Source organism: Musca autumnalis, unplaced genomic scaffold, assembly GCF_047663935.1.
Source record: "Musca autumnalis isolate F117 unplaced genomic scaffold, ASM4766393v1 scaffold_9, whole genome shotgun sequence".
Taxonomy (NCBI): Eukaryota; Metazoa; Arthropoda; class Insecta; order Diptera; family Muscidae; genus Musca; species Musca autumnalis.
Genome location: NW_027412450.1, coordinates 450,952 through 478,471, shown reverse-complemented (window position 1 = coordinate 478,471; position 27,520 = coordinate 450,952). Strand labels below are relative to the sequence as shown.

The 27,520-nt window shown below is 30.4% G+C and overlaps 1 protein-coding gene across 9 annotated transcripts in view; it reads right to left on the bottom strand.

Moving 5' to 3' along the window:
• Positions 1-27,520, bottom strand: part of LOC141388256 (adenylate cyclase type 2-like) — a 517,012-nt gene that overhangs the window by 216,411 nt on the left and 273,081 nt on the right. For all 9 annotated transcript variants that reach the window (XM_073958279.1, XM_073958284.1, XM_073958282.1 and 6 more), the window contains exon 3: positions 1,131-1,524. In XM_073958279.1, the coding sequence (XP_073814380.1) occupies positions 1,131-1,317 (187 nt within the window). In that variant the 5' untranslated portion in view covers positions 1,318-1,524. The remainder of the gene's footprint in view (positions 1-1,130; positions 1,525-27,520) is intronic.

Genomic DNA, 27,520 nt, shown 5'->3' with positions numbered 1-27,520 from the left:
AGAATTGACAATATTTCCTATGGAAAATTTCCTATCAAAATTTTATTGATAACCGATAAAATTTCTATAGGAAATTTTTTATCGATAAAATTTCTATAGGAAATTTTTTATCGATTATCGATAAAATTTCTATAGGAAATTTTTTTATCGATTATCGATAAAATTTCTATAGGAATTTTTTTTTATCGATTATCGATAAAATTTCTATAGGAAATCTTTTTTTATCGTTTATTGATAAAACTTCTTTAAGAAATTTTTTATCGATGATCGATAAAATTTCTATAGCAAATTTTTATCGATAATTGATAAAATTTATATAGGACATTTTTATCTATAAAATTTCTGAAGTAAATTTTGTATCGATTATCGATAAAATTTCTATAGGAAATTTTTTATCCATGATCGATAAAATTTCTATAGGAAAATTTTATCGATAAAATTTCTATAGGAATTTTTGTCGATTTTATCGATTCAATTTCTATAGGAAATTTTTTATCGATAAAATTTCTATAGGAAATTATTTATCGATTTCATACATAAATTTTATCGATAATCGAAAATTCGAAAAAAATCCTTTAGAAAATGTTATTAAATTTTATTTATGTTTAAGTAACTTTCGTCCCATAATAGTCAACATTCCTTCCTCCTTCAATGGTGTGAACTTGTTGTTATTGCCTTCGTTGTTTTCACTTTAAACATGATGGAACATGACACCCTCACAAAGCCTAAAGGTAACAGAACCAAATGTATAAAACGAAACATGAAAAAATATTGCACGCCATACTGCGTGTAGAGTAAAAAAACTTTTGTGCGGGACAATTTATGCTACAATTTAATTCTTAATTAATTTATAACATCCCAATCTGTCTCTCCCCCTGCGCTATCACTCACCACAAATAGCACCCTTTTGGAAAATGCGATTATAAACTTGACCGCTTTTATATTCGAGGGGAACAATGGGGAGATTTGAAAAAATGCTAGGGGTCAACCACCACAATCTTCCTTTAATTTAATAATTCAATTAAACGTAACCTCAAGTAATGATGATCACAACTAAATGGCCATTTAGGGGCCAAGAAGATGTACATTTTTGCTATTAAACCGTTCTTATCATCTATTTCATCACTTACCTGTGGTACCATTTTCACCGCCATCATTTAAATCCTCCGTATCGGCATTGCCATTTGCTGCCTTATTGGTCATTTTAGTTTTCAACGCACCACTTCCAGCTCCAGCAGATGCTGCTGTTAGCCCCTGGGTCTTTGCTGCATTTATGCCATTTTCTGTTTTCACAATCTCCACATTGTGTTTTACCATGGTTGATATCGAAAATATTTTTTTATTTCGCTTCTCCCCACAAATTCACTTCTTTATTTCACTGGGAGTTTCAAACATATTTCAAAATAGGGGGTTTTTAAATTACTACAAGGGGGATTTTAATTTGATTTATTAACTTCAGACGTTTTGCTTTTAGTGTTGAAATATTTTCATGACAGGCGGAGGGAGCGTAGCACCTTAATTAACCTGTAATGAGAAAAAAAATTGAGAAATAAAAAAATAAGTTTCCTATTTAAATTAAAATATTAATTATTTAATAAATTAAGCTATGATGGGAGGCTAGAATTTTTTTAAATTCACGCCTATGATGGGCTTCTAGAAAATATTTGTTGATGGGAGGCTAGAAAATATTTTTTAAAAAATCCACTCCTATAATGGGAGGCTAGAAAATATTTTTTAAAAAATCCACTCCTATAATGGGAGGCTAGAAAATATTTTTTAAAAAATCCACTCCTATAATGGGAGGCTAGAAAATATTTTTTAAAAAATCCACTCCTATAATGGGAGGCTAGAAAATATTTTTTTAAAAATCCACGCCTATAATGGGAGCCTAGAAAATATTTTTTAAAAAATCCACGCCTATAATGGGAGGCTAGAAAATATTTTTTAAAAAATCCACGCCTATAATGGGAGGCTAGAAAATATTTTTTTAAAAAATCCACGCCTATAATGGGAGGCTAGAAAATATTTTTTAAAAAATCCACGCCTATGATGGGAGGATAGAAAATATTCTTTAAAAAATCCACGCCTATGATGGGAGGCTAGAAAATATTTTTTAAAAAATCCACGCCTATGATGGGAGGATAGAAAATATTTTTTAAAAAATCCACGCCTATGATGGGAGGCTAGAAAATATTTTTTTTTTTTAAACCCACGCCTATAATGGGAGGATAGAAAATATTTTTTTTTTTAAACCCACGCCTATAATGGGAGGATAGAAAATATTTTTTAAAAAATCCACGCCTATGATGGGAGGCTAGAAAATATTTTTTAAAAAATCCACGCCTATGATGGGAGGCTAGAAAATATTTTTTAAAAAATCCACGCCTATGATGGGAGGATAGAAAATATTTTTTAAAAAATCCACGCCTATGATGGGAGGCTAGAAAATATTTTTTAAAAAATCCACGCCTATGATGGGAGGCTAGAAAATATTTTTTACAAAATCCACGCCTATAAAGGGAGGCTAGAAAATATTTTTTAAAAAATTCACGCCTGATTCTATAAGAAGAACACCTTCTCTTTAAAATATGTATGAATTGTGTTTTAATAGCTGACCAAATACTGAGATATTGTAAACAGAACAAAGTCGCCCAAATGTATCAATAATTGGACCATTTTCCATTGTCGTATTCTAGAGGCCAGAATTTCTGAAATTGTAACTGGATCTCAGTGAAAACAACTAACTTAGAAAGAGGAGTACCTTCTTTTGCAAATTGATGCGAATTGTGGTGATGCAACCGACCAAATACCAGAGATATCCTAAAAAGTACAAAATTGTCCACATTTAGCAATAATTGAATATTTTTGCATGGTCACATTCTGGAGGCCATAACTTCTGAAATCTTCAATGCACTCTATAGAAAAAGTACTGACTTTGAAAGAAAATTATCTTTTCTTCAAAATTGGTATGAATTATGAAGATGTTGCTGAGAAAATACCAAAGATATCGTAAAAAAGTTGAATTTGCCCAAATGCATCAATAATTGGATATGTTTCTATGGTTATAGTCTGGAGGTCATAACTTTCGAAATAATAGGTGTATCTTAATGAAATGACACGATTTTAGAAGAAGGGCATCTCCTCTTGAAAGTTGATATAAATTATGTTAATATTGCTGACCAAATAGCAGAGATATTACCAAAATTAAAAAGCTGCCCAAGTTGACCAATAATTGGATATTCTTCCAAGATTATATTCTGGAGGTCATAACTTCTTTAATAATCGGTATATCTTAATCAAATAACATGATTTTGAAAACAAAGCATCTCGTTTTGATAGCTGATGTGAATTTCGTTGACATTGCTTACCAAATACCAAAGATATGGCCAAAAGTTTAAAGTTGCCCAAGTTGACCAACAATTGGGTGTTTTTCCATGGTTATATTCTGAGAGCCATAACTTCTGAAATAATTGATGGATCTTAAAGAAGTTACCTGTGTCTTAAAGACTTTGGGCTCTTCTTTAAAATTTAAAAGACATGTTTTGAAATAACTTACCAAATACTAGAGATATCGTAAAATTAACAAAATTGCCCAAATTTAGCAATAATTTGGTATTTTTTTAATGATCACATTCCTGAAGCCACAACTTCTGAAATAATAAGTAGATCTCAATGAAATCAACCGGTTTTGAAAGGGGAACACATTCTCTTTAAAACTTGTATGATTTATGTTGATGTAGCTGACCAAATACCATAGATATCATAAAATTAACAAAATTGCCCAAATTTAGCAATAATTGGGTATTTTTTAATAATCACATTCCTGAGGCCACAACTGCTGAAATAATAAATAGATCTCAAAGAAATCAATTGGAATTTAAAGGAGAACGCCTTCTCTTCAAAATTTGTGTGATTTATGTTGATGTAGCTGACCAAATACCAGAGATATCATAAAATTAACAAAATTGCCCAAATTTTGCAATAATTGGGTATTTTTCCATTGTCACATTCCTGGGGCCATAAGTTCTGAAATAATAAGAAGATCTCAATGAAATAAATTAAGTTTGAAAAAAGAACATCTTTTCTTCAAAATTTGTATGATTTGTGTTGATGTAGCTGACCAAATTCCAGAGATATCGTAAGAAGAACACAATTGTCCAAATTTATTAATAATTGAAAATTTGTCCATTCTCACATTCTAGGGGCCAATAACTTCGGAAATAATCTGAGTATCTTAATAAAATAAATTGAGTTTGAAAGAGGATTAACTTTTCTTCAAAATTGGAATGTACTACGTTGATATAACTGACCAAATACCAAAGATATCACCAAAATTGAAAAGCTGCCCAAATGTATTTATAATTGGAAACGTCTCCTTATTCACATTCTAGGGGCCATAGCTTATGAAATAATTAAGGGATATCAATGAAATAACATGATTTTGAAATGTGATCATGTCCTCTTCAAAATTGCTACAAATTATTTTAATGTCGATGACCAAAATTTCCGAGCTATCGCCATATTAACAGGCTGTCCCAAATCTGTCAATAAAAATCAATTTTTTCAAGGTCACTTTCCGGAAGCCATAACTTCCGCTATGGTCTATCTCTATTTGGGAAAATTATTTTTAACATGTTTTCACTGCTTCTTCTTGTTCTGAATTAATTTTTAATGACCTAACAACAATTAAATAAACAAAATTATTTAAAACAGAATTTTAATACGCATTTAATATACAAAATAATTTTGTTTAATTTGAAATGATGTTCATTCAAATAAATATTTCAACAGATTATAAAAAACAACCTATCCCAGCACGTTCCAATGGCGCTCTATTTCCACCATCAATTTTGTGATATGTGATCTCGTTATGGGGATAAACAAATGTGAAAAATTCCGATTTAATTCATTTAATTATTGCTTGCTTGTAAATTAACAACAAATTAAAGGTAATTATAGAAGAGATTATCAAGAAGAAACACCAAATAACAACACATAAAATTAATGGAAATTTATTCGAAAATATTGGATTATTTTAAATCAATAAATTCCGGTGATTATAAAAAGATTTTGAGTCTATAGAAAGACTGTGGTTGGGTTTAAGGCTTTAGCTTTCCATAAATATGTTGCCTATTTTTAGGTGGTATATTTTGAGGCACCAAATTTTTAGAGAATGTGGTCTAGTTTAAGGCTTTGTGGCACAATAAGGATATGTGGTGTATTTTATTTTTTTGGGAAAGAATCACCAATTTAATTTAATTTAATTCCTAACAATAAACGATTTTTTTGGTCCCTTTATTTCTAATTTTGCAAATCGATCTAAAATAATTTTGGCAATTAATTTCACAAAAAAAAAAAAAACTAATATTACACAATATTTATAACAGATCCAAACACTTAATATTTCTGTTCATACCGCTAAGTTGTAGCAATGCATGTTCCGACAATTATCTAATTAAATTTTGAAATGCCATAACAAGCGAATCGTTTTGTTGGTAGCTGTGAGTTTTTCATGAATTGTTGTTGTTTTTTTTTGTTGCTGCTAAAATAAAATTATTATTAATTGCCAACTGTGTCGCAATTAAAGATAAAATCAATTTTGTGTTAAACGGGATAGAGCCGATAGCTTAACCCTTGGACACCTGGCTGGCAAGCTGATGTAAACGAAATCAAATTGGTATTTGACCTTTTCTTATATAATTTTTTATAAAACAAAAATTATTTTTAATTATAAATTGTTAAAAATAGATGCCGTTAGTCTTAACTTAGTCTTAACCAAGCCTCTTAGTCCTTGGCGTTTACTGAGAAAACGGGATTCCTTTTAATATCTAACTTGCTCTTAACTTTTAGGGCCTTAACACCAAACATCGCAATTTGTTGTTCTGTTTATCTTAGTCCCTTGGGTTGTTTTATGCCTTACCACTCACTGCCTTGATGTTTCTGCTCATTATTAACGCCACATAAATGTAGCTTCCATTTGTCTTAACTACGTTTTTGTTTTGTCAGTTCAGCAACAGTTTCAGTTGTTAGCCAGGCTCTCACTTAACTATTGGTCATTTAATGTAAATGATTTTGTCTTATTATTGTTAGTGCTTGGAATTAAACAGCAAATAAATTAATTACACTAAGCGACAAAGGGATATTTTGCAAGCAGAGGACTTAAAATAGGAATTCAAAAATAGACTTCAGAAGTTATGGCCTTTCAGAAGTTATGGCCTCCAGAATTTCACTTTGGGAAAATATACAAATATTGGTCAATTTGGGCAAATTTAAAAATTTGCGTATTACTCTGATATTTGGTAGACCACATCAGGATAATATGTTTTAATTTTGATGTGGATATGTCCCTATTTCAAAATCTACTTATTCTATTAAGGTACATTAATCATTTCCGAAGTTATGACATCTGGAAAATGTACCGCGAGAAATTACCAATTATTGCTAAATTCACGAGACTCCCAACATAAGGGTGGATTTTTAAAAAATATTTTCTAGCCTCCCATCATAGGCGTGGATTTAAAAAAATGTCTAGCCTTCCACCATAGGCGTGGATTTAAAATAAATGTCTAGCCTTCCATCATAGGCGTGGATTTAAATAAAAAAATATGTCTAGCTTTCCATCATAGGCGTGGATTTTTTAAAAAATATTTTCTAGCCTCCCATCATAGGCATGGATTTTTTTAAAAATATTTTCTAGCCTTCCATCATAAGTGTGAATTTTTTAAAAAATATTTTCTAGCCTCCTATCATAAGCGTGGAGTTTTTAAAAAATATTTTCTAGCCTCCCATCATAAGCGTGGATTTTTTTAAAAATATTTTCTAGCCTTCCATCATAAGCGTGAATTTTTTAAAAAATATTTTCTAGCCTCCCATCATAGGCGTGGATTTTTTAAAAAATATTTTCTAGCCTCCCATCATAGGCGTGGATTTTTTAAAAAATATTTTCTAGCCTCCCATCATAGGCGTGGATTTTTTAAAAAATATTTTCTAGCCTCCCATCATAGGCGTGGATTTTTTAAAAAATATTTTCTAGCCTCCCATCATAGGCGTGGATTTTTTAAAAAATATTTTCTAGCCTCCCATCATAGGCGTGGATTTTTTAAAAAATATTTTCTAGCCTCCCATCATAGGCGTGGATTTTTTAAAAAATATTTTCTAGCCTCCCATCATAGGCGTGGATTTTTTAAAAAATATTTTCTAGCCTCCCATCATAGGCGTGGATTTTTTAAAAAATATTTTCTAGCCTCCCATCATAGGCGTGGATTTTTTAAAAAATATTTTCTAGCCTCCCATCATAGGCGTGGATTTTTTAAAAAATATTTTCTAGCCTCCCATCATAGGCGTGGATTTTTTAAAAAATATTTTCTAGCCTCCCATCATAGGCGTGGATTTTTTAAAAAATATTTTCTAGCCTCCCATCATAGGCGTGGATTTTTTAAAAAATATTTTCTAGCCTCCCATCATAGGCGTGGATTTTTTAAAAAATATTTTCTAGCCTCCCATCATAGGCGTGGATTTTTTAAAAAATATTTTCTAGCCTCCCATCATAGGCGTGGATTTTTTAAAAAATATTTTCTAGCCTCCCATCATAGGCGTGGATTTTTTAAAAAATATTTTCTAGCCTCCCATCATAGGCGTGGATTTTTTAAAAAATATTTTCTAGCCTCCCATCATAGGCGTGGATTTTTTAAAAAATATTTTCTAGCCTCCCATTATAAGCGTGGATTTTTTAAAATATATTTTCTAGCCACACATCATAAGCTTTGATTTTTTTAAAATATATTTTCTAGCCTCCCATCATAGGCGTGGATTTTTTAAAAAATATTTTCTAGCCTCCCATCATAGGCGTGGATTTTTTAAAAAATATTTTCTAGCCTCCCATCATAGGCGTGGATTTTTTAAAAAATATTTTCTAGCCTCCCATCATAGGCGTGGATTTTTTAAAAAATATTTTCTAGCCTCCCATCATAGGCGTGGATTTTTAAAAAATATTTTCTAGCCTCCCATCATAGGCGTAGATTTTTTAAAAAAAATATTTTCTAGCCTCCCATCATAAGCGTGGGTTTTTAAAAAAATATTTTCTAGCCTCCCATCATAAGCGTGTATTTTTAAAAAATATTTTCTAGCCTCCCATCATAAGCGTGGATTTTTTAAAAATATTTTCTAGCCTCCCATCATAGGCGTGGATTTTTTAAAAAATATTTTCTAGCCTCCCATCATAAGCGTGGATTTTTTAAAAAATATTTTCTAGCCTCCAATCATAAGCGTGGATTTTTTAGAAAATATTTTCTATCCTCCCATCATAGGCGTGGATTTTGTAAAAAATATTTTCTAGCCTTCCATCATAGGTGTGGATTTTTTAAAAAATATTTTCTAGCCTCCCATCATAAGCGTGGATTTTTTAGAAAATATTTTCTATCCTCCCATCATAGGCGTGGATTTTTTAAAAAATATTTTCTAGTCTCCCATCATAAGCGTGGATTTTTAAAAAATATTTTCTAGCCTCACATCATAGGAGCGCCTCCCATCAACATAATTCACATCACATTTCAAGAAGAGATTCTCTCCTTTCAAAATCATGCAATTTCCTTAAAGTACAATTTCAGTTTCAGAAGTTATCGCCTTCAGAATGTGACCTTGGAAAAATATCCAATTATTGATCAATTTGGGCAACATTAAAATTTTGGCGAAATTGCTGGTACTTGGTCTGTTTTATCAACATAATTCATATAAATTTTGAAAAAGAGATATCCAACCTTCAAAATCAAGTCACTTCGGTAAGATACACTTACAATTACAGAAGTTACGGCACCTAAAGTATGATCATGGCAAAATTCTCAATTAATGACAAATTTGGGCAATATCAATATTTTCACTATCAGGGCAATCATAAATATTTCCCTCGGAATTTTTCCGCACGGAAAATAATTTAAAAAGGTGAAATTCTTTAAAAATCATTATTTTGAAACGTGAAAAACTGCTAGAATCTCCTAATTATGGAATATTCTTGTCTAATCAACAAAAATAGTCCCTTTTTGGACATAAATACGGAAATAAAAAATTGTGAAATTGGGGAAAGAGAACAAATTCCGCACGGAATTTTACTTCATGATTGCCCTGTATATCTCAGGTATTTAGTCAGCTACGTCAACATAATTCATTTACAAGTTAAAAAAGAAATCATCATCTTTTAAAATCGGGTAATTTTTTTAAAATGCAATTATTATTTCAGAAGTTACGGCTTCTTCGAAGATTATCCAATTATTGACAAATTTGGTAAATTTAGTTTTTGGTAAGATATCTCAAGCATTTGGTCAGCTATATCAAAATAAATTGTACCAGTTTTTAAGAGCAAGTATCTCTCTTTCGAAATCTATTGATTTCACTGAGATCGACTAATTATTTCAGAAGTTATGGTCTGCAAAATATAAACTTGGAAACATATCAAAATATTGATCAACTTGGACAATTTTTAAATTTTGACTATATCTCTGATACTTGGTCGGCAATATCAAACTAGTTCATAACAGTTTTCAAGAGGAAGTATTCTTGTTTCAAAATCAATTGATTTCATTGAGATCTACTAATTATTTCAGAAGTTATGGCCTCCATATTATGAACATGGAAAAATATCCAATTATTGATCAATTTGGGCAATTTTATAATTTTGGCCATATTTTTGGTATATGGTCAGTTATATCGACATAATTCATTTTAGTTTTACAGAAAATACACCCTCCTTTCTAATCCGATATATTTTATTGAGCTACTCTGATTTTTTCAAAGTTATGGCTCCCTGAATGTCAGCAGGGAAAAAATGCCCAAATATTAATATATTTGGTCATTTGTATTAATTTTACAATATCTCTAGAATTTTGACAACCGTGTCAACATAGTTTACTTCAATTTTAAAGAAGAGATCATTGTCTTTTAGAATCCGGTAACATCTTTAAGATCCATTGAATATTTCAGAAGTTATGACCTCCGGAATATAACCTTGGAAACATATTCAATTATTGGTCAACTTGGGTCGCTTTAAAATTTTGGCCATATTTCTAGTATTTGGTCAGCAATATCAACATAGTTCATATCAGTCTTCAAGGGAAGATGATCTCCTTCTAAAACCATATTATTCCATAAAGATGCACCGGTTAGATCAGAACTTATGGCCTCAGAAATATGGCCACGATATGACCATGCGAAAATATACAATCATTGATCAATTTGAGTAACTTTTAAAATTTGACCATATCTCTAGTAATTGATCAGCAATATCAACATAGTTCATATCAGCATTCAAGAGGAGATACCCGTCTTTCAAATCAATGTTATTTCGTTAAGATGCACTGTTCAGTTCACAAGTTATGTCCCCTAGAATTTAGGCATGGAAAAATTCCCAATTATTGACAAATTTTGACAATTTTATTATTTTCACGATATTTGTGGTATTTGGTCAGTTATGTTAACTAATTTCATTCAAATATTCAAGAAAAAACCATTGTCTTTAAAACTCAGATAACATCTTAAAATCCATTAATTATTTCAGAAGTTATGGCCTCCAGAATATAGCCGTGGAAAAATATCCAATTAAGGGTCAGTTTGGGCAACTTTAAAGTTTTGGCGATATCTTTTTTATTTAGTCGGGGACATCAACATAGTTCAAATCAGATTTTATGAGGAAGTACTTTTCTTTCAAAATCAATCAGTTTCATTGAGATCCACAAATTACTTCAAAAGTTATGGCCTCCATATTTTAAACATGGAAAAACATCCAATCATTGATATATTTGGGCAACTTTATAATTTGGGCCATATCTTTGGTATATGGTCAGTTATATCGACATAATTTATTTTAGTTTTACTTAAAAGATGCTTTCATTTCAAACTCGATTTATTTTATTTAGCTACTCTGATTATTTACGAAGTTATGGCTCCCAGATGTCAGCATGGAAAAATGCCCAAATATTAAAATATTTTATCATTTTTATTAATTTTACAATATCTCTGGAATTTTGGCAACTACCTCAACATAATTCATTTTAGCTATGAAGAAAAGATCATTATCTTTTAGAATCCGTTAACTTCTTTAAGATGCATTGAATATTTTAGAAGTTATGGCCTCCAGAATATAACATTGAAAACATGTTCAATTATTGGTCAACTTGGGCCACTTTAAAATTTTGGCCATATTTCTAGTATTTGGTTAGCAATATCAACATAATTCATATCACCTATCAAAAGGAGATGCTCTCGTTCCAAAATCATATAACTCCAGTAAGACATACCGATTAGTTCAAAAGTTATGGCCTCAAGAATATGTCCATCGAAAAATTTCCAATTATTGATACTTTTTGGCAACTTTATAATTTTGGCGATATCTCTGAAATTTGGTCAGCTATGTCAACATAGTTCATTTCAATTATAAAAAAGATTTAATCTTCTTTCAAAATCGGGTAAATTCATTAAGATTCATAAATTATTTCAGAAATTATGGGTTCTTGAATAAGATCATGGAAAAACATCCAATTATTGATAAATTTGGGCACCTTTATAATTTTGGCGATATCTCGGAAATTTGGTCAGCGACATCAACACAGTTAATTTTAATGTTAAAGAAGAGATGCCCTTAATTCAAAATCAGTCAATTTTTTTAAGATTGGCAAAATATTTAAGAATTTATGGCCTCCAGAATATTAAAATGGAGAATTTGCAATAATTGATAAAATTGGGTAATTTCATTATTTTCCCTATACCGCTAGAATTTGTGCAGCAATGTCAATATAATTCGCCTCAATTTTGAAGAAGATTTGATTTTCTTTCAAAATCAAGTAAATTTTTTAAAATCCACTTATTATTTTAGAAGTTATGTTCCTCAGAATATGTCAATGGGAAAATTTCTTATTACTGAGAAATTTGGGAGACTTTCTAATTTTCGACATATCTCTGGTAGTTGGTCAGCTATATCAATATAATTCATATCAGTTTTCAATACGAAACGTCCTTTTTTTCAAAATCACATCAATTCAATACGATGCAACGATTATTCCAGATGTTATGGCCTCTGGAATATGACCATGGATACATTTTCAATTATTAATACATTTGGGCAACTTTATAATTTTGGTCATATCTCTGGTTTTTAGTCGGCTATATAGAAACAATTGATATTGTTTTTCAAGAGGAGACGTCATTCGTTCAAGGTCTCACCATTTCAATAATATTTACCCATTATTTAAGATGTTATGGCCTCTGGAATATGACCATGGAAAAATATCCAATTATTGACAAATTTTGGGCATCTTTATAATTTTTGCGATATCTCTGGTTTTTTGTTTGTTATACACAAATAATTTATATTGATTTTCAAAAGAAGACGCAATTTTTTCAAGATTTTGCCATTTCAATAATATTTACCCATTATTTTAGATGTTATGACCTCTGGAATATGATCATAGAAAAGTATTGAGTTATTGATACATTTGGGCAACTTTATAATTTTCCCGATATCTCTCGAATTTGGTCAGCTACATAAACATAATTCACACCAATTTGGAAGAGGAGATACTTTTCGTTCATAATCAATTAAATCCTTTGAGCTCTCTAAATTATTCCAGAAGTTATGACCTCTTGAATGTGACCATGGAAAAATATCCAATTATTAATAAATTTGGGCAACTTTATAATTTTGACAATATCTCTGACATTTGTTTAGCTACCTCAACATAATTAATTCCACATTTAAAATAGAGTTGATCTTCTTTCAAATCAAGGAATTTCTTTAAAATCCACTAAATCTTTTAGATGTTATGGTCTTTAGATTATGACCATGGACAAATTTCCTATTACTGTGAAATTTGGACAACTTTATAAATTAGGTCACATCTCTGGATTCTGGTCGGCTATATACAAATAATTTATATGGCTTTTCAAGAGGAGACGCCATTCTTTCAAGATCTCGCCTTTTCAATAATATTAACTCACTATTTCAGATGTTATGGCCTCTGGAATATGACCATGGAAAAATATCCAATAATTGATTAATTTGACAATTTTATAACTTTTGGTGATATCTCTGGAATTTGGTGAGCTACATTACCATAATTCATACTACTATGGAAGAAGAGATATTCTTCTTTCCAAATCAGCTAACTACTTTCAGATCTATAAGTTATTTTAGAAGCTATGGTCTCTTGACTGTGACAAAATATCCAATTGTTGATAAATTTTGGAAACTTTCTAATTTTGGCGATATCTCTGAAATTTGGTCAGCTACATCAACATAATTCATACCATTTTTAATACAAAGATGATCTCCTTTCAAAATGACGTATTTTTTTAAATCCACTAATTATTTTAGAAGTTCTAACCTCTGGAATATGACCATGGAAAAATATCCAATTATTGATAAATTTGGGCAACTTTATAATTTTGGCGATATCTCTGGTATTTGGTCCGCTACATTGACATAATTCATTCCATTCCAAAGAAGAGATAACCATCCTTTTATGCCATAAGATATTAGTATTCGAATCCTTGTTGTCTTGTGTATGTTTCCGTTACAAATGTATCCTTTGTAATGAATCGACATGTCTGGCATTTGTCTTTCCACTTCCACGAACTGTAGTAGCCCATTGGTTTTGCCTTCCTTCTGTTTTGTCTTGTTTCTTTTGTGTCTTCCATTACGCCTACCACTTTGTTTTTTTGGTTTGTGATTTTTTTCCCATTACCTTTAACTTCAAATAACAGCATCAGAATTCTAATCTTCGGAGAGGCAAAAAAAGTGCAAAGTAAGTTTTAGGTTAATCAAATCTTTTTTTGGGCGGGCGTTTAAGTTGAAGAATGTTAATGAGGAGGAATGTAAATGGCATTGAAAGGCAAAGGATAAATAAAATCTTCCAAGAAAGTATGTGGGATATTCTATGGACCAGCAGCCTATAAAACGTTGACTTTTTTAAGGACTAATTTTCCCTAAACTTCAAGACCACAGAACCTGGATTTTTTTAAAGACTATTTTTCAAGATGACAGAGCATGGATTTTTTAAAGAATATTTTTCACATGGACCTCAAGACCACAAAGCGTGGATTTTTTAAAGAATATCTTTTTATTTTTATAGGTTTTCATTTGCTCCTAAAAATTTCCTTTTATCTGAACTTTGTCCGCTGTCTAGCTATGCAAAATACTTCGTGACATTCTAAATTTGTGAACAAAAGACAACAACAATACTGCTTCCAAGTGCATATTTGACAACAACAAAAAAAACAATTCTAATAACGATTTGAGAAACTGAACATATTTGAATAAATAAGTGAGAATCTCGTTGAGTATCATTGCGCTCAAGTAGCATCTCGGTGTTAACAAGCTCCACATATCCACCCATTCTGCCTCTGAATGCATTTATCTTCATTTTAGATTAACAAATTGATAAGCGACAACAACAACAAAAAATAACAACAAAATCGTTTTTGTTAAATGTTTTGTGTGTGGCGGCAACTGTATGCAAATTATGTGGCATTTTTTACGGATTCACAAATTTCTGGAATTTTTTTGTTGTTCGGTTTCCTTTCTTTGCGCCCCAAAGCTAAGAGAACAACTCATGAAGATAACTGGCAAAAAATGTCACAAATTGCCAACACATTGCAATTTATATACAGACAATGAAGTGCTTAATAGATGTATACAATCATCTAAGTACGTATGCAGATATGCATATTTTGTCTGTTTCTAATCAAGAGATTGAAGCCAGAAAAAAATTCTTAAGAAGTTTCTTCTTTTTTGCATAAAAGATTTTGCAAGCAAATTTCATTTGAAATATTGAATATTTCAGTAAATTTAAATATTATTCAAGGACACGATATTTGTATAAAATCGGAACCTTAAAACAACTGAAAAAATAATTCCAGATACAGCATAGCGGGGATAGATGTGGAAGGTTTTGGTGAGAAGGTCTCTTTGGATATGTTTTTTTAATAAATTGAATTTTATTGCCAGGTAATGGACTTGAAGATATTATTCATAAAATTACGGCTATAGAGCTGCAGAAAACCATGGAAATTAGCCTTTAAAAAATCCAGTTTTATGAGCTGGTGACCCTTAAAAACAAATTCTTTATAAAGGCCACCTCTGGGTATAAGTAATATTATTTTTGGGTATTTTTAAAAATCGTTCGATATTTCACAGAAACTGATTGATAATGCTACGATTTTGGAGGGAAATTATTGCCAAGATATGTTTTTATCCAATCACAACACAGAAGCTCATGTGTGCAGCTTTGAAGTTCAGATATGTGGATTTTTAAAGAATTTTTTCGAAGACCATCACAGCAATAAATATGATTTTTTTAGTATTTTTTCTGAGGGCCTATGACGAAGCAAAGAGCAACAAAACGTGGATTTTTTTTTAAAGATTTTTTATGAAGACCCAAAACCAACAAAACGTGGATTTTTTAAAGATTTTTTATGAAGACCCAAAAACCAACAAAACGTAGATTTTTTAAAGATTTTTTATGAAGACCCAAAGACCAACAAAACGTGGATTTTTTAAAGATTTTTCATGAAGACCCAAAAACCAACAAAACGTGGATTTTTTAAAGATTTTTTATGAAGACCCAAAGACCAACAAAACGTGGATTTTTTAAAGATTTTTTATGAAGACCCAAAGACCAACAAAACGTGGATTTTTTAAAGATTTTTTATGAAGACCCAAAGACCAACAAAACGTGGATTTTTTAAAGATTTTTTATGAAGACCCAAAGACCAACAAAACGTGGATTTTTTAAAGATTTTTTATGAAGACCCAAAGACCAACAAAACGTGGATTTTTTAAAGATTTTTTATGAAGACCCAAAGACCAACAAAACGTGGATTTTTTAAAGATTTTTCATGAAGACCCAAAAACCAACAAAACGTGGATTTTTTAAAGATTTTTTTATGAAGACCCAAAGACCAACAAAACGTGGATTTTTAAAAGATTTTTTATAAAGACCCAAAGACAAAAAAAACGTGGATTTTTTAAAGATTTTTTATAAAGACCCAAAGACAAAAAAAAAACGTGGATTTTTTAAAGATTTTTTATAAAGACCCAAAGACAAAAAAAACGTGGATTTTTTAAAGATTTTTTATGAAGACCCAAAGACAAAAAAAACGTGGATTTTTTAAAGATTTTTTATGAAGACCCAAAGACCAACAAAACGTGGATTTTTTAAAGATTTTTTATGAAGACCCAAAGACCAACAAAACGTGGATTTTTTAAAGATTTTTTATGAAGACCCAAAGACCAACAAAACGTGGATTTTTTAAAGATTTTTTATGAAGACCCAAAGACCAACAAAACGTGGATTTTTTAAAGATTTTTTATGAAGACCCAAAGACCAACAAAACGTGGATTTTTTAAAGATTTTTTTATGAAGACCCAAAGACCAACAAAACTTGGATTTTTTAAAGATTTTTTTATGAAGACCCAAAGACCAACAAAACGTGGATTTTTTAAAGATTTTTTATGAAGACCCAAAGACCAACAAAACGTGGATTTTTTAAAGATTTTTTATGAAGACCCAAAGACCAACAAAACTTGGATTTTTTAAAGATTTTTTATGAAGACCCAAAGACCAACAAAACGTGGATTTTTTAAAGATTTTTTATGAAGACCCAAAGACCAACAAAACGTGGATTTTTTAAAGATTTTTTATAAAGACCCAAAGACCAACAAAACTTGGATTTTTTAAAGATTTTTTTATGAAGACCCAAAGACCAACAAAACTTGGATTTTTTAAAGATTTTTTATGAAGACCCAAAGACCAACAAAACGTGGATTTTTTAAAGATTTTTTATGAAGACCCAAAGACCAACAAAACTTGGATTTTTTAAAGATTTTTTTATGAAGACCCAAAGACAAACAAAACGTGGATTTTCTAAAGATTTTTTATGAAGACCCAAAGACCAACAAAACGTGGATTTTCTAAAGATTTTCTAGAAAGACCCAAAGACCAACAAAACGTGAATTTTTAAAAGATTCTATATGAAGACCCAAAGACAAACAAAACGTGGATTTTCTAAAGATTTTTTATGAAGACCCAAAGACCAACAAAACGTGGATTTTTTAAAGATTTTTTATGAAGACCCAAAGACCAACAAAACGTGGATTTTTTAAAGATTTTTTATGAAGACCCAAAGACCAACAAAACGTGGATTTTTTAAAGATTTTTTGTGAAGACCCAAAGACCAACAAAACGTGGATTTTTTAAAGATTTTTCATGAAGACCCAAAGACCAACAAAACGTGGATTTTTTAAAGATTTTTTATGAAGACCCAAAGATCATCAAAACGTGGATTTTTTAAAGATTTTTTATGAAGACCCAAATATCATCAAAAGGTGGATTTTTTAAAGATTTTTTATGAAGACCCAAAGACCAACAAAACGTGGATTTTTTAAAGATTTTTTGTGAAGACCCAAAGACCAACAAAACGTGGATTTTTTAAAGATTTTTTATGAAGACCCAAAGACCAACAAAACGTGGATTTTTTAAAGATTTTTTATGAAGACCCAAAGACCAACAAAACGTGGATTTTTTAAAGATTTTTTATGAAGACCCAAAGACCAACAAAACGTGGATTTTTTAAAGATTTTTTATGAAGACCCAAAGACCAACAAAACGTGGATTTTTTAAAGATTTTTTATGAAGACCCAAAGACCAACAAAACGTGGATTTTTTAAAGATTTTTTTATGAAGACCCAAAGACCAACAAAACTTGGATTTTTTAAAGATTTTTTTATGAAGACCCAAAGACCAACAAAACGTGGATTTTTTAAAGATTTTTTATGAAGACCCAAAGACCAACAAAACGTGGATTTTTTAAAGATTTTTTATGAAGACCCAAAGACCAACAAAACTTGGATTTTTTAAAGATTTTTTATGAAGACCCAAAGACCAACAAAACGTGGATTTTTTAAAGATTTTTTATGAAGACCCAAAGACCAACAAAACGTGGATTTTTTAAAGATTTTTTATAAAGACCCAAAGACCAACAAAACTTGGATTTTTTAAAGATTTTTTTATGAAGACCCAAAGACCAACAAAACTTGGATTTTTTAAAGATTTTTTATGAAGACCCAAAGACCAACAAAACGTGGATTTTTTAAAGATTTTTTATGAAGACCCAAAGACCAACAAAACTTGGATTTTTTAAAGATTTTTTTATGAAGACCCAAAGACAAACAAAACGTGGATTTTCTAAAGATTTTTTATGAAGACCCAAAGACCAACAAAACGTGGATTTTCTAAAGATTTTCTAGAAAGACCCAAAGACCAACAAAACGTGAATTTTTAAAAGATTCTATATGAAGACCCAAAGACAAACAAAACGTGGATTTTCTAAAGATTTTTTATGAAGACCCAAAGACCAACAAAACGTGGATTTTTTAAAGATTTTTTATGAAGACCCAAAGACCAACAAAACGTGGATTTTTTAAAGATTTTTTATGAAGACCCAAAGACCAACAAAACGTGGATTTTTTAAAGATTTTTTGTGAAGACCCAAAGACCAACAAAACGTGGATTTTTTAAAGATTTTTCATGAAGACCCAAAGACCAACAAAACGTGGATTTTTTAAAGATTTTTTATGAAGACCCAAAGATCATCAAAACGTGGATTTTTTAAAGATTTTTTATGAAGACCCAAATATCATCAAAACGTGGATTTTTTAAAGATTTTTTATGAAGACCCAAAGACCAACAAAACGTGGATTTTTTAAAGATTTTTTGTGAAGACCCAAAGACCAACAAAACGTGGATTTTTTAAAGATTTTTTATGAAGACCCAAAGACCAACAAAACGTGGATTTTTTAAAGATTTTTTATGAAGACCCAAAGACCAACAAAACGTGGATTTTTTAAAGATTTTTTATGAAGACCCAAAGACCAACAAAACGTGGATTTTTTAAAGATTTTTTATGAAGACCCAAAGACCAACAAAACGTGGATTTTTTAAAGATTTTTTATGAAGACCCAAAGACCAACAAAACGTGGATTTTTTAAAGATTTTTTATGAAGACCCAAAGACCAACAAAACGTGGATTTTTTAAAGATTTTTTATGAAGACCCAAAGACCAACAAAACGTGGATTTTTTAAAGATTTTTTATGAAGACCCAAAGACCAACAAAACGTGGATTTTTTAAAGATTTTTTATGAAGACCCAAAGACCAACAAAACGTGGATTTTTTAAAGATTTTTTATGAAGACCCAAAGACCAACAAAACGTGGATTTTTTAGAGATTTTTTATGAAGACCCAAAGACCAACAAAACGTGGATTTTTTAAAGATTTTTTATGAAGACCCAAAGACCAACAAAACGTGGATTTTTTAAAGATTTTTTATGAAGACCCAAAGACCAACAAAACGTGGATTTTTTAAAGATTTTTTATGAAGACCCAAAGACCAACAAAACGTGGATTTTTTAAAGATTTTTTATGAAGACCCAAAGACCAACAAAACGTGGATTTTTTAAAGATTTTTTATGAAGACCCAAAGACCAACAAAACGTGGATTTTTTAAAGATTTTTTATGAAGACCCAAAGACCAACAAAACGTGGATTTTTTAAAGATTTTTTATGAAGACCCAAAGACCAACAAAACGTGGATTTTTTAAAGATTTTTTATGAAGACCCAAAGACCAACAAAACGTGGAGTTTTTATGAAGACCCAAAGACCAACAAAACGTGGATTTTTTAAAGATTTTTTATGAAGACCCAAAGATCATCAAAACGTGGATTTTTTAAAGATTTTTTATGAAGACCCAAAGATCATCAAAACGTGGATTTTTTAAAGATTTTTTATGAAGACCCAAAGATCATCAAAACGTGGATTTTTTAAAGATTTTTTATGAAGACCCAAAGACCAACAAAACGTGGATTTTTTAAAGATTTTTTATGAAGACCCAAAGACCAACAAAACGTGGATTTTTCACAGATTTTTTATGAAGACCCAAAGACCAACAAAACGTGGATTTTTTAAAGATTTTTTATGAAGACCCAAAGACCAACAAAACGTGGATTTTTTAAAGATTTTTTATGAAGACCCAAAGACCAACAAAACGTGGATTTTTTAAAGATTTTTTATGAAGACCCAAAGACCAACAAAACGTGGATTTTTTAAAGATTTTTTATGAAGACCCAAAGACCAACAAAACGTGGATTTTTTAAAGATTTTTTATGAAGACCCAAAGACCAACAAAACGTGGATTTTTTAAAGATTTTTTATGAAGACCCAAAGACCAACAAAACGTGGATTTTTTAAAGATTTTTTATGAAGACCCAAAGACCAACAAAACGTGGATTTTTTAAAGATTTTTTATGAAGACCCAAAGACCAACAAAACGTGGATTTTTTAAAGATTTTTTATGAAGACCCAAAGACCAACAAAACGTGGATTTTTTAAAGATTTTTTATGAAGACCCAAAGACCAACAAAACGTGGATTTTTTAAAGATTTTTTATGAAGACCCAAAGACCAACAAAACGTGGAGTTTTTATGAAGACCCAAAGACCAACAAAACGTGGATTTTTTAAAGATTTTTTATGAAGACCCAAAGATCATCAAAACGTGGATTTTTTAAAGATTTTTTATGAAGACCCAAAGATCATCAAAACGTGGATTTTTTAAAGATTTTTTATGAAGACCCAAAGATCATCAAAACGTGGATTTTTTAAAGATTTTTTATGAAGACCCAAAGACCAACAAAACGTGGATTTTTTAAAGATTTTTTATGAAGACCCAAAGACCAACAAAACGTGGATTTTTCACAGATTTTTTATGAAGACCCAAAGACCAACAAAACGTGGATTTTTTAAAGATTTTTTATGAAGACCCAAAGACCAACAAAACGTGGATTTTTTAAAGATTTTTTATGAAGACCCAAAGACCAACAAAACGTGGATTTTTTAAAGATTTTTTATGAAGACCCAAAGACCAACAAAACGTGGATTTTTTAAAGATTTTTTATGAAGACCCAAAGACCAACAAAACGTGGATTTTTTAAAGATTTCTTATGAAGACCCAAAGACCAACAAAACGTGGATTTTTTAAAGATTTTTTATGAAGACCCAAAGACCAACAAAACGTGGATTTTTTAAAGATTTTTTATGAAGACCCAAAGACCAACAAAACGTGGATTTTTTAAAGATTTTTTATGAAGACCCAAAGACAAACAAAACTTGGATTTTTTAAAGATTGTTTTATGAAGACCCAAAGACCAACAAAACGTGGATTTTTTAAAGATTTTTTATGAAGACCCAAAGACAAACAAAACTTGGATTTTTTAAAGATTTTTTATGAAGACCCAAAGACCAACAAAACGTGGATTTTTTAAAGATTTTTTATGAAGACCCAAAGACCAACAAAACGTGGATTTTTCACAGATTTTTTATGAAGACCCAAAGACCAACAAAACGTGGATTTTTCACAGATTTTTTATGAAGACCCAAAGACCAACAAAACATGGATTTTTTAAAGATTTTTTATGAAGACCCAAAGACTAACAAAACGTGGATTTTTTAAAGTTTTTTTATGAAGACCCAAAGACCAACAAAACGTGGAGTTTTTAAAGATTTTTTATGAAGACCCAAAGACCAACAAAACGTGGATTTTTTAAAGTTTTTTTATGAAGACCCAAAGACAAACAAAACGTGGAGTTTTTATGAAGACCCAAAGACCAACAAAACGTGGATTTTTTAAAGATTTTTTATGAAGACCCAAAGATCATCAAAACGTGGATTTTTTAAAGATTTTTTATGAAGACCCAAAGATCATCAAAACGTGGATTTTTTAAAGATTTTTTATGAAGACCCAAAGACTAACAAAACGTGGATTTTTTAAAGATTTTTTGTGAAGACCCAAAGACCAACAAAACGTGGATTTTTTAAAGATTTTTTATGAAGACCCAAAGACCAACAAAACGTGGATTTTTTAAAGATTTTTTATGAAGACCCAAAGACCAACAAAACGTGGATTTTTTAAAGATTTTTTATGAAGACCCAAAGACCAACAAAACGTGGATTTTTTAAAGATTTTTTATGAAGACCCAAAGACCAACAAAACGTGGATTTTTTAAAGATTTTTTATGAAGACCCAAAGACCAACAAAACGTGGATTTTTTAAAGATTTTTTATGAAGACCCAAAGACCAACAAAACGTGGATTTTTTTAAGATTTTTATGAAGACCCAAAGACCAACAAAACGTGGATTTTTAAAAGATTTTTTGTGAAGACCCAAAGACCAACAAAACGTGGATTTTTTAAAGATTTTTCATGAAGACCCAAAGACCAACAAAACGTGGATTTTTTAAAGATTTTTTATGAAGACCCAAAGACCAAAAAAACGTGGATTTTTTAAAGATTTTTTATGAAGACCCAAAGACCAACAAAACGTGGATTTTTTAAAGATTTTTTATGAAGACCCAAAGACCAACAAAACGTGGATTTTTTAAAGATTGTTTATGAAGACCCAAAGACCAAAAAAACGTGGATTTTTTAAAGATTTTTTATGAAGACCCAAAGACCAACAAAACGTGGATTTTTTAAAGATTTTTTATGAAGACCCAAAGACCAACAAAACGTGGATTTTTTAAAGATTTTTTATGAAGACCCAAAGACCAACAGAACGTGGATTTTTCACAGATTTTTTATGAAGACCCAAAGACCAACAAAACATGGATTTTTTAAAGATTTTTTATGAAGACCCAAAGACCAACAAAACGTGGATTTTTTAAAGTTTTTTTTATGAAGACCCAAAGACCAACAAAACGTGGAGTTTTTAAAGATTTTTTATGAAGACCCAAAGACCAACAAAACGTGGATTTTTTAAAGTTTTTTTATGAAGACCCAAAGACAAACAAAACGTGGATTTTTTAAAGATTTTTTATGAAGACCCAAAGATCATCAAAACGTGGATTTTTTAAAGATTTTTTATGAAGACCCAAAGACCAACAAAACGTGGATTTTTTAAAGATTTTTTATGAAGACCCAAAGACCAACAGAACGTGGATTTTTCACAGATTTTTTATGAAGACCCAAAGACCAACAAAACATGGATTTTTTAAAGATTTTTTATGAAGACCCAAAGACCAACAAAACGTGGATTTTTTAAAGTTTTTTTATGAAGACCCAAAGACCAACAAAACGTGGAGTTTTTAAAGATTTTTTATGAAGACCCAAAGACCAACAAAACGTGGATTTTTTAAAGTTTTTTTATGAAGACCCAAAGACCAACAAAACGTGGATTTTTTAAAGATTTTTTATGAAGACCCAAAGATCATCAAAACGTGGATTTTTTAAAGATTTTTTATGAAGACCCAAAGACCAACAAAACGTGGATTTTTCACAGATTTTTTATGAAGACCCAAAGACCAACAAAACGTGGATTTTTCACAGATTTTTTTATGAAGACCCAAAGACCAGCAAAACGTGGATTTTTTAAAGATTTTTTATGAAGACCCAAAGACCAACAAAACGTGGATTTTTTAAAGATTTTTTATGAAGACCCAAAGACCAACAAAACGTGGATTTTTTAAAGATTTTTTATGAAGACCCAAAGATCATCAAAACGTGGATTTTTTAAAGATTTTTTATGAAGACCCAAAGACCAACAAAACGTGGATTTTTCACAGATTTTTTATGAAGACCCAAAGACCAACAAAACATGGATTTTTTAAAGATTTTTTTATGAAGACCCAAAGACCAGCAAAACGTGGATTTTTTAAAGATTTTTTATGAAGACCCAAAGACCAACAAAACGTGGATTTTTTAAAGATTTTTTATGAAGACCCAAAGACCAACAGAACGTGGATTTTTTAAAGATTTTTTATGAAGACCCAAAGACCAACAAAACGTGGATTTTTTAAAGATTTTTTATGAAGACCCAAAGACCAACAAAACGTGGATTTTTTAAAGTTTTTTTATGAAGACCCAAAGACAAACAAAACGTGGAGTTTTTATGAAGACCCAAAGACCAACAGAACGTGGATTTTTTAAAGATTTTTTATGAAGACCCAAAGACCAAAAAAACGTGGATTTTTTAAAGATTTTTTATGAAGACCCAAAGACCAACAAAACGTGGATTTTTTAAAGATTTTTTATGAAGACCCAAAGACCAACAAAACGTGGATTTTTTAAAGATTGTTTATGAAGACCCAAAGACCAAAAAAACGTGGATTTTTTAAAGATTTTTTATGAAGACCCAAAGACCAACAAAACGTGGATTTTTTAAAGATTTTTTATGAAGACCCAAAGACCAACAAAACGTGGATTTTTTAAAGATTTTTTATGAAGACCCAAAGACCAACAGAACGTGGATTTTTCACAGATTTTTTATGAAGACCCAAAGACCAACAAAACATGGATTTTTTAAAGATTTTTTATGAAGACCCAAAGACCAACAAAACGTGGATTTTTTAAAGTTTTTTTTATGAAGACCCAAAGACCAACAAAACGTGGAGTTTTTAAAGATTTTTTATGAAGACCCAAAGACCAACAAAACGTGGATTTTTTAAAGTTTTTTTATGAAGACCCAAAGACAAACAAAACGTGGATTTTTTAAAGATTTTTTATGAAGACCCAAAGATCATCAAAACGTGGATTTTTTAAAGATTTTTTATGAAGACCCAAAGACCAACAAAACGTGGATTTTTTAAAGATTTTTTATGAAGACCCAAAGACCAACAGAACGTGGATTTTTCACAGATTTTTTATGAAGACCCAAAGACCAACAAAACATGGATTTTTTAAAGATTTTTTATGAAGACCCAAAGACCAACAAAACGTGGATTTTTTAAAGTTTTTTTATGAAGACCCAAAGACCAACAAAACGTGGAGTTTTTAAAGATTTTTTATGAAGACCCAAAGACCAACAAAACGTGGATTTTTTAAAGTTTTTTTATGAAGACCCAAAGACCAACAAAACGTGGATTTTTTAAAGATTTTTTATGAAGACCCAAAGATCATCAAAACGTGGATTTTTTAAAGATTTTTTATGAAGACCCAAAGACCAACAAAACGTGGATTTTTCACAGATTTTTTATGAAGACCCAAAGACCAACAAAACGTGGATTTTTCACAGATTTTTTTATGAAGACCCAAAGACCAGCAAAACGTGGATTTTTTAAAGATTTTTTATGAAGACCCAAAGACCAACAAAACGTGGATTTTTTAAAGATTTTTTATGAAGACCCAAAGACCAACAAAACGTGGATTTTTTAAAGATTTTTTATGAAGACCCAAAGATCATCAAAACGTGGATTTTTTAAAGATTTTTTATGAAGACCCAAAGACCAACAAAACGTGGATTTTTCACAGATTTTTTATGAAGACCCAAAGACCAACAAAACATGGATTTTTTAAAGATTTTTTTATGAAGACCCAAAGACCAGCAAAACGTGGATTTTTTAAAGATTTTTTATGAAGACCCAAAGACCAACAAAACGTGGATTTTTTAAAGATTTTTTATGAAGACCCAAAGACCAACAGAACGTGGATTTTTTAAAGATTTTTTATGAAGACCCAAAGACCAACAAAACGTGGATTTTTTAAAGATTTTTTATGAAGACCCAAAGACCAACAAAACGTGGATTTTTTAAAGTTTTTTTATGAAGACCCAAAGACAAACAAAACGTGGAGTTTTTATGAAGACCCAAAGACCAACAAAACGTGGATTTTTTAAAGATTTTTTATGAAGACCCAAAGATCATCAAAACGTGGATTTTTTAAAGATTTTTTATGAAGACCCAAAGATCATCAAAACGTGGATTTTTTAAAGATTTTTTATGAAGACCCAAAGACCAACAAAACGTGGATTTTTTAAAGATTTTTTGTGAAGACCCAAAGACCAACAAATCGTGGATTTTTTAAAGATTTTTTATGAAGACCCAAAGACCAACAAAACGTGGATTTTTTAAAGATTTTTTATGAAGACCCAAAGACCAACAAAACGTGGATTTTTTAAAGATTTTTTTATGAAGACCCAAAGACCAACAAAACGTGGATTTTTCAAAGATTTTTTTATGAAGACCCAAAGACCAGCAAAACGTGGATTTTTTAAAGATTTTTTATGAAGACCCAAAGACCAACAAAACGTGGATTTTTTAAAGATTTTTTTATGAAGACCCAAAGACCAACAAAACGTGGATTTTTCAAAGATTTTTTTATGAAGACCCAAAGACCAACAAAACGTGGATTTTTCAAAGATTTTTTATGAAGACCCAAAGATCATCAAAACGTGGATTTTTTAAAGATTTTTTATGAAGACCCAAAGATCATCAAAACGTGGATTTTTTAAAGATTTTTTGTGAAGACCCAAAGACCAACAAAACGTGGATTTTTTAAAGATTTTTTATGAAGACCCAAAGACAAACAAAACTTGGATTTTTTAAAGATTGTTTTATGAAGACCCAAAGACCAACAAAACGTGGATTTTTTAAAGATTTTTTATGAAGACCCAAAGACCAACAAAACGTGGATTTTTTAAAGATTTTTTATGAAGACCCAAAGACCAACAAAACGTGGATTTTTTAAAGATTTTTTTATGAAGACCCAAAGACCAACAAAACGTGGATTTTTCAAAGATTTTTTTATGAAGACCCAAAGACCAGCAAAACGTGGATTTTTTAAAGATTTTTTATGAAGACCCAAAGACCAACAAAACATGGATTTTTTAAAGATTTTTTATGAAGACCCAAAGACCAACAAAACGTGGATTTTTTAAAGATTTTTTATGAAGACCCAAAGACCAACAAAACGTGGATTTTTTAAAGATTTTTTATGAAGACCCAAAGACCAACAAAACGTGGAGTTTTTAAAGGTTTTTTATGAAGACCCAAAGACCAACAGAACGTGGATTTTTTAAAGAATTTTTCTGAGAACCCAAACAAAAACGTGAATTTTTTAAAGCTTTTTCCAAGAACAAAAAAGTGGATTTTTTAAAGATTTTTTCCAGAACAAAAACGTGGATTTTTTAAAGATTTTTCCCAGAACAAAAACGTGGATTTTTTAAAGATTTTTCCCAGAACAAAAACGTGGATTTTTTAAAGATGTTTCCCAGAACAAAAACGTGGATTTTTTGAAGAGATTGTCTTTAATTTTTGAAGAGTTTTTCTGATATGTCTACAGACCCTTTCTGAAAGAAAAGGCTGTTCTATATACCCTTTAAAGAAATGGTGCTTCTATAGACCCTTTCTGAAAGAAAGGATCTTCTATCGAGCCTTCATATCCGAATTGGAATCTTCTTCCTTTCTATGATGAAATATTCCTCCATACCTTACGTTATCTTACAGTAGCCATTAGTGGCAGCAGCGGCAGCAGCTACCGTTCATTGCAAATTTTTATTTTCATTATCTATAGCTATTATTCTAGTTGTTGTTGTTGTGATTGCCTGTTGGTCATTGTTTATCTGGGATATTTTTTATGTGTCTATTTCTGTTTTGTTTTCGTTTATTTATCGTTCATCGCTTTTTTACACGTGCTGGGGGCTTTTTAACGTTAA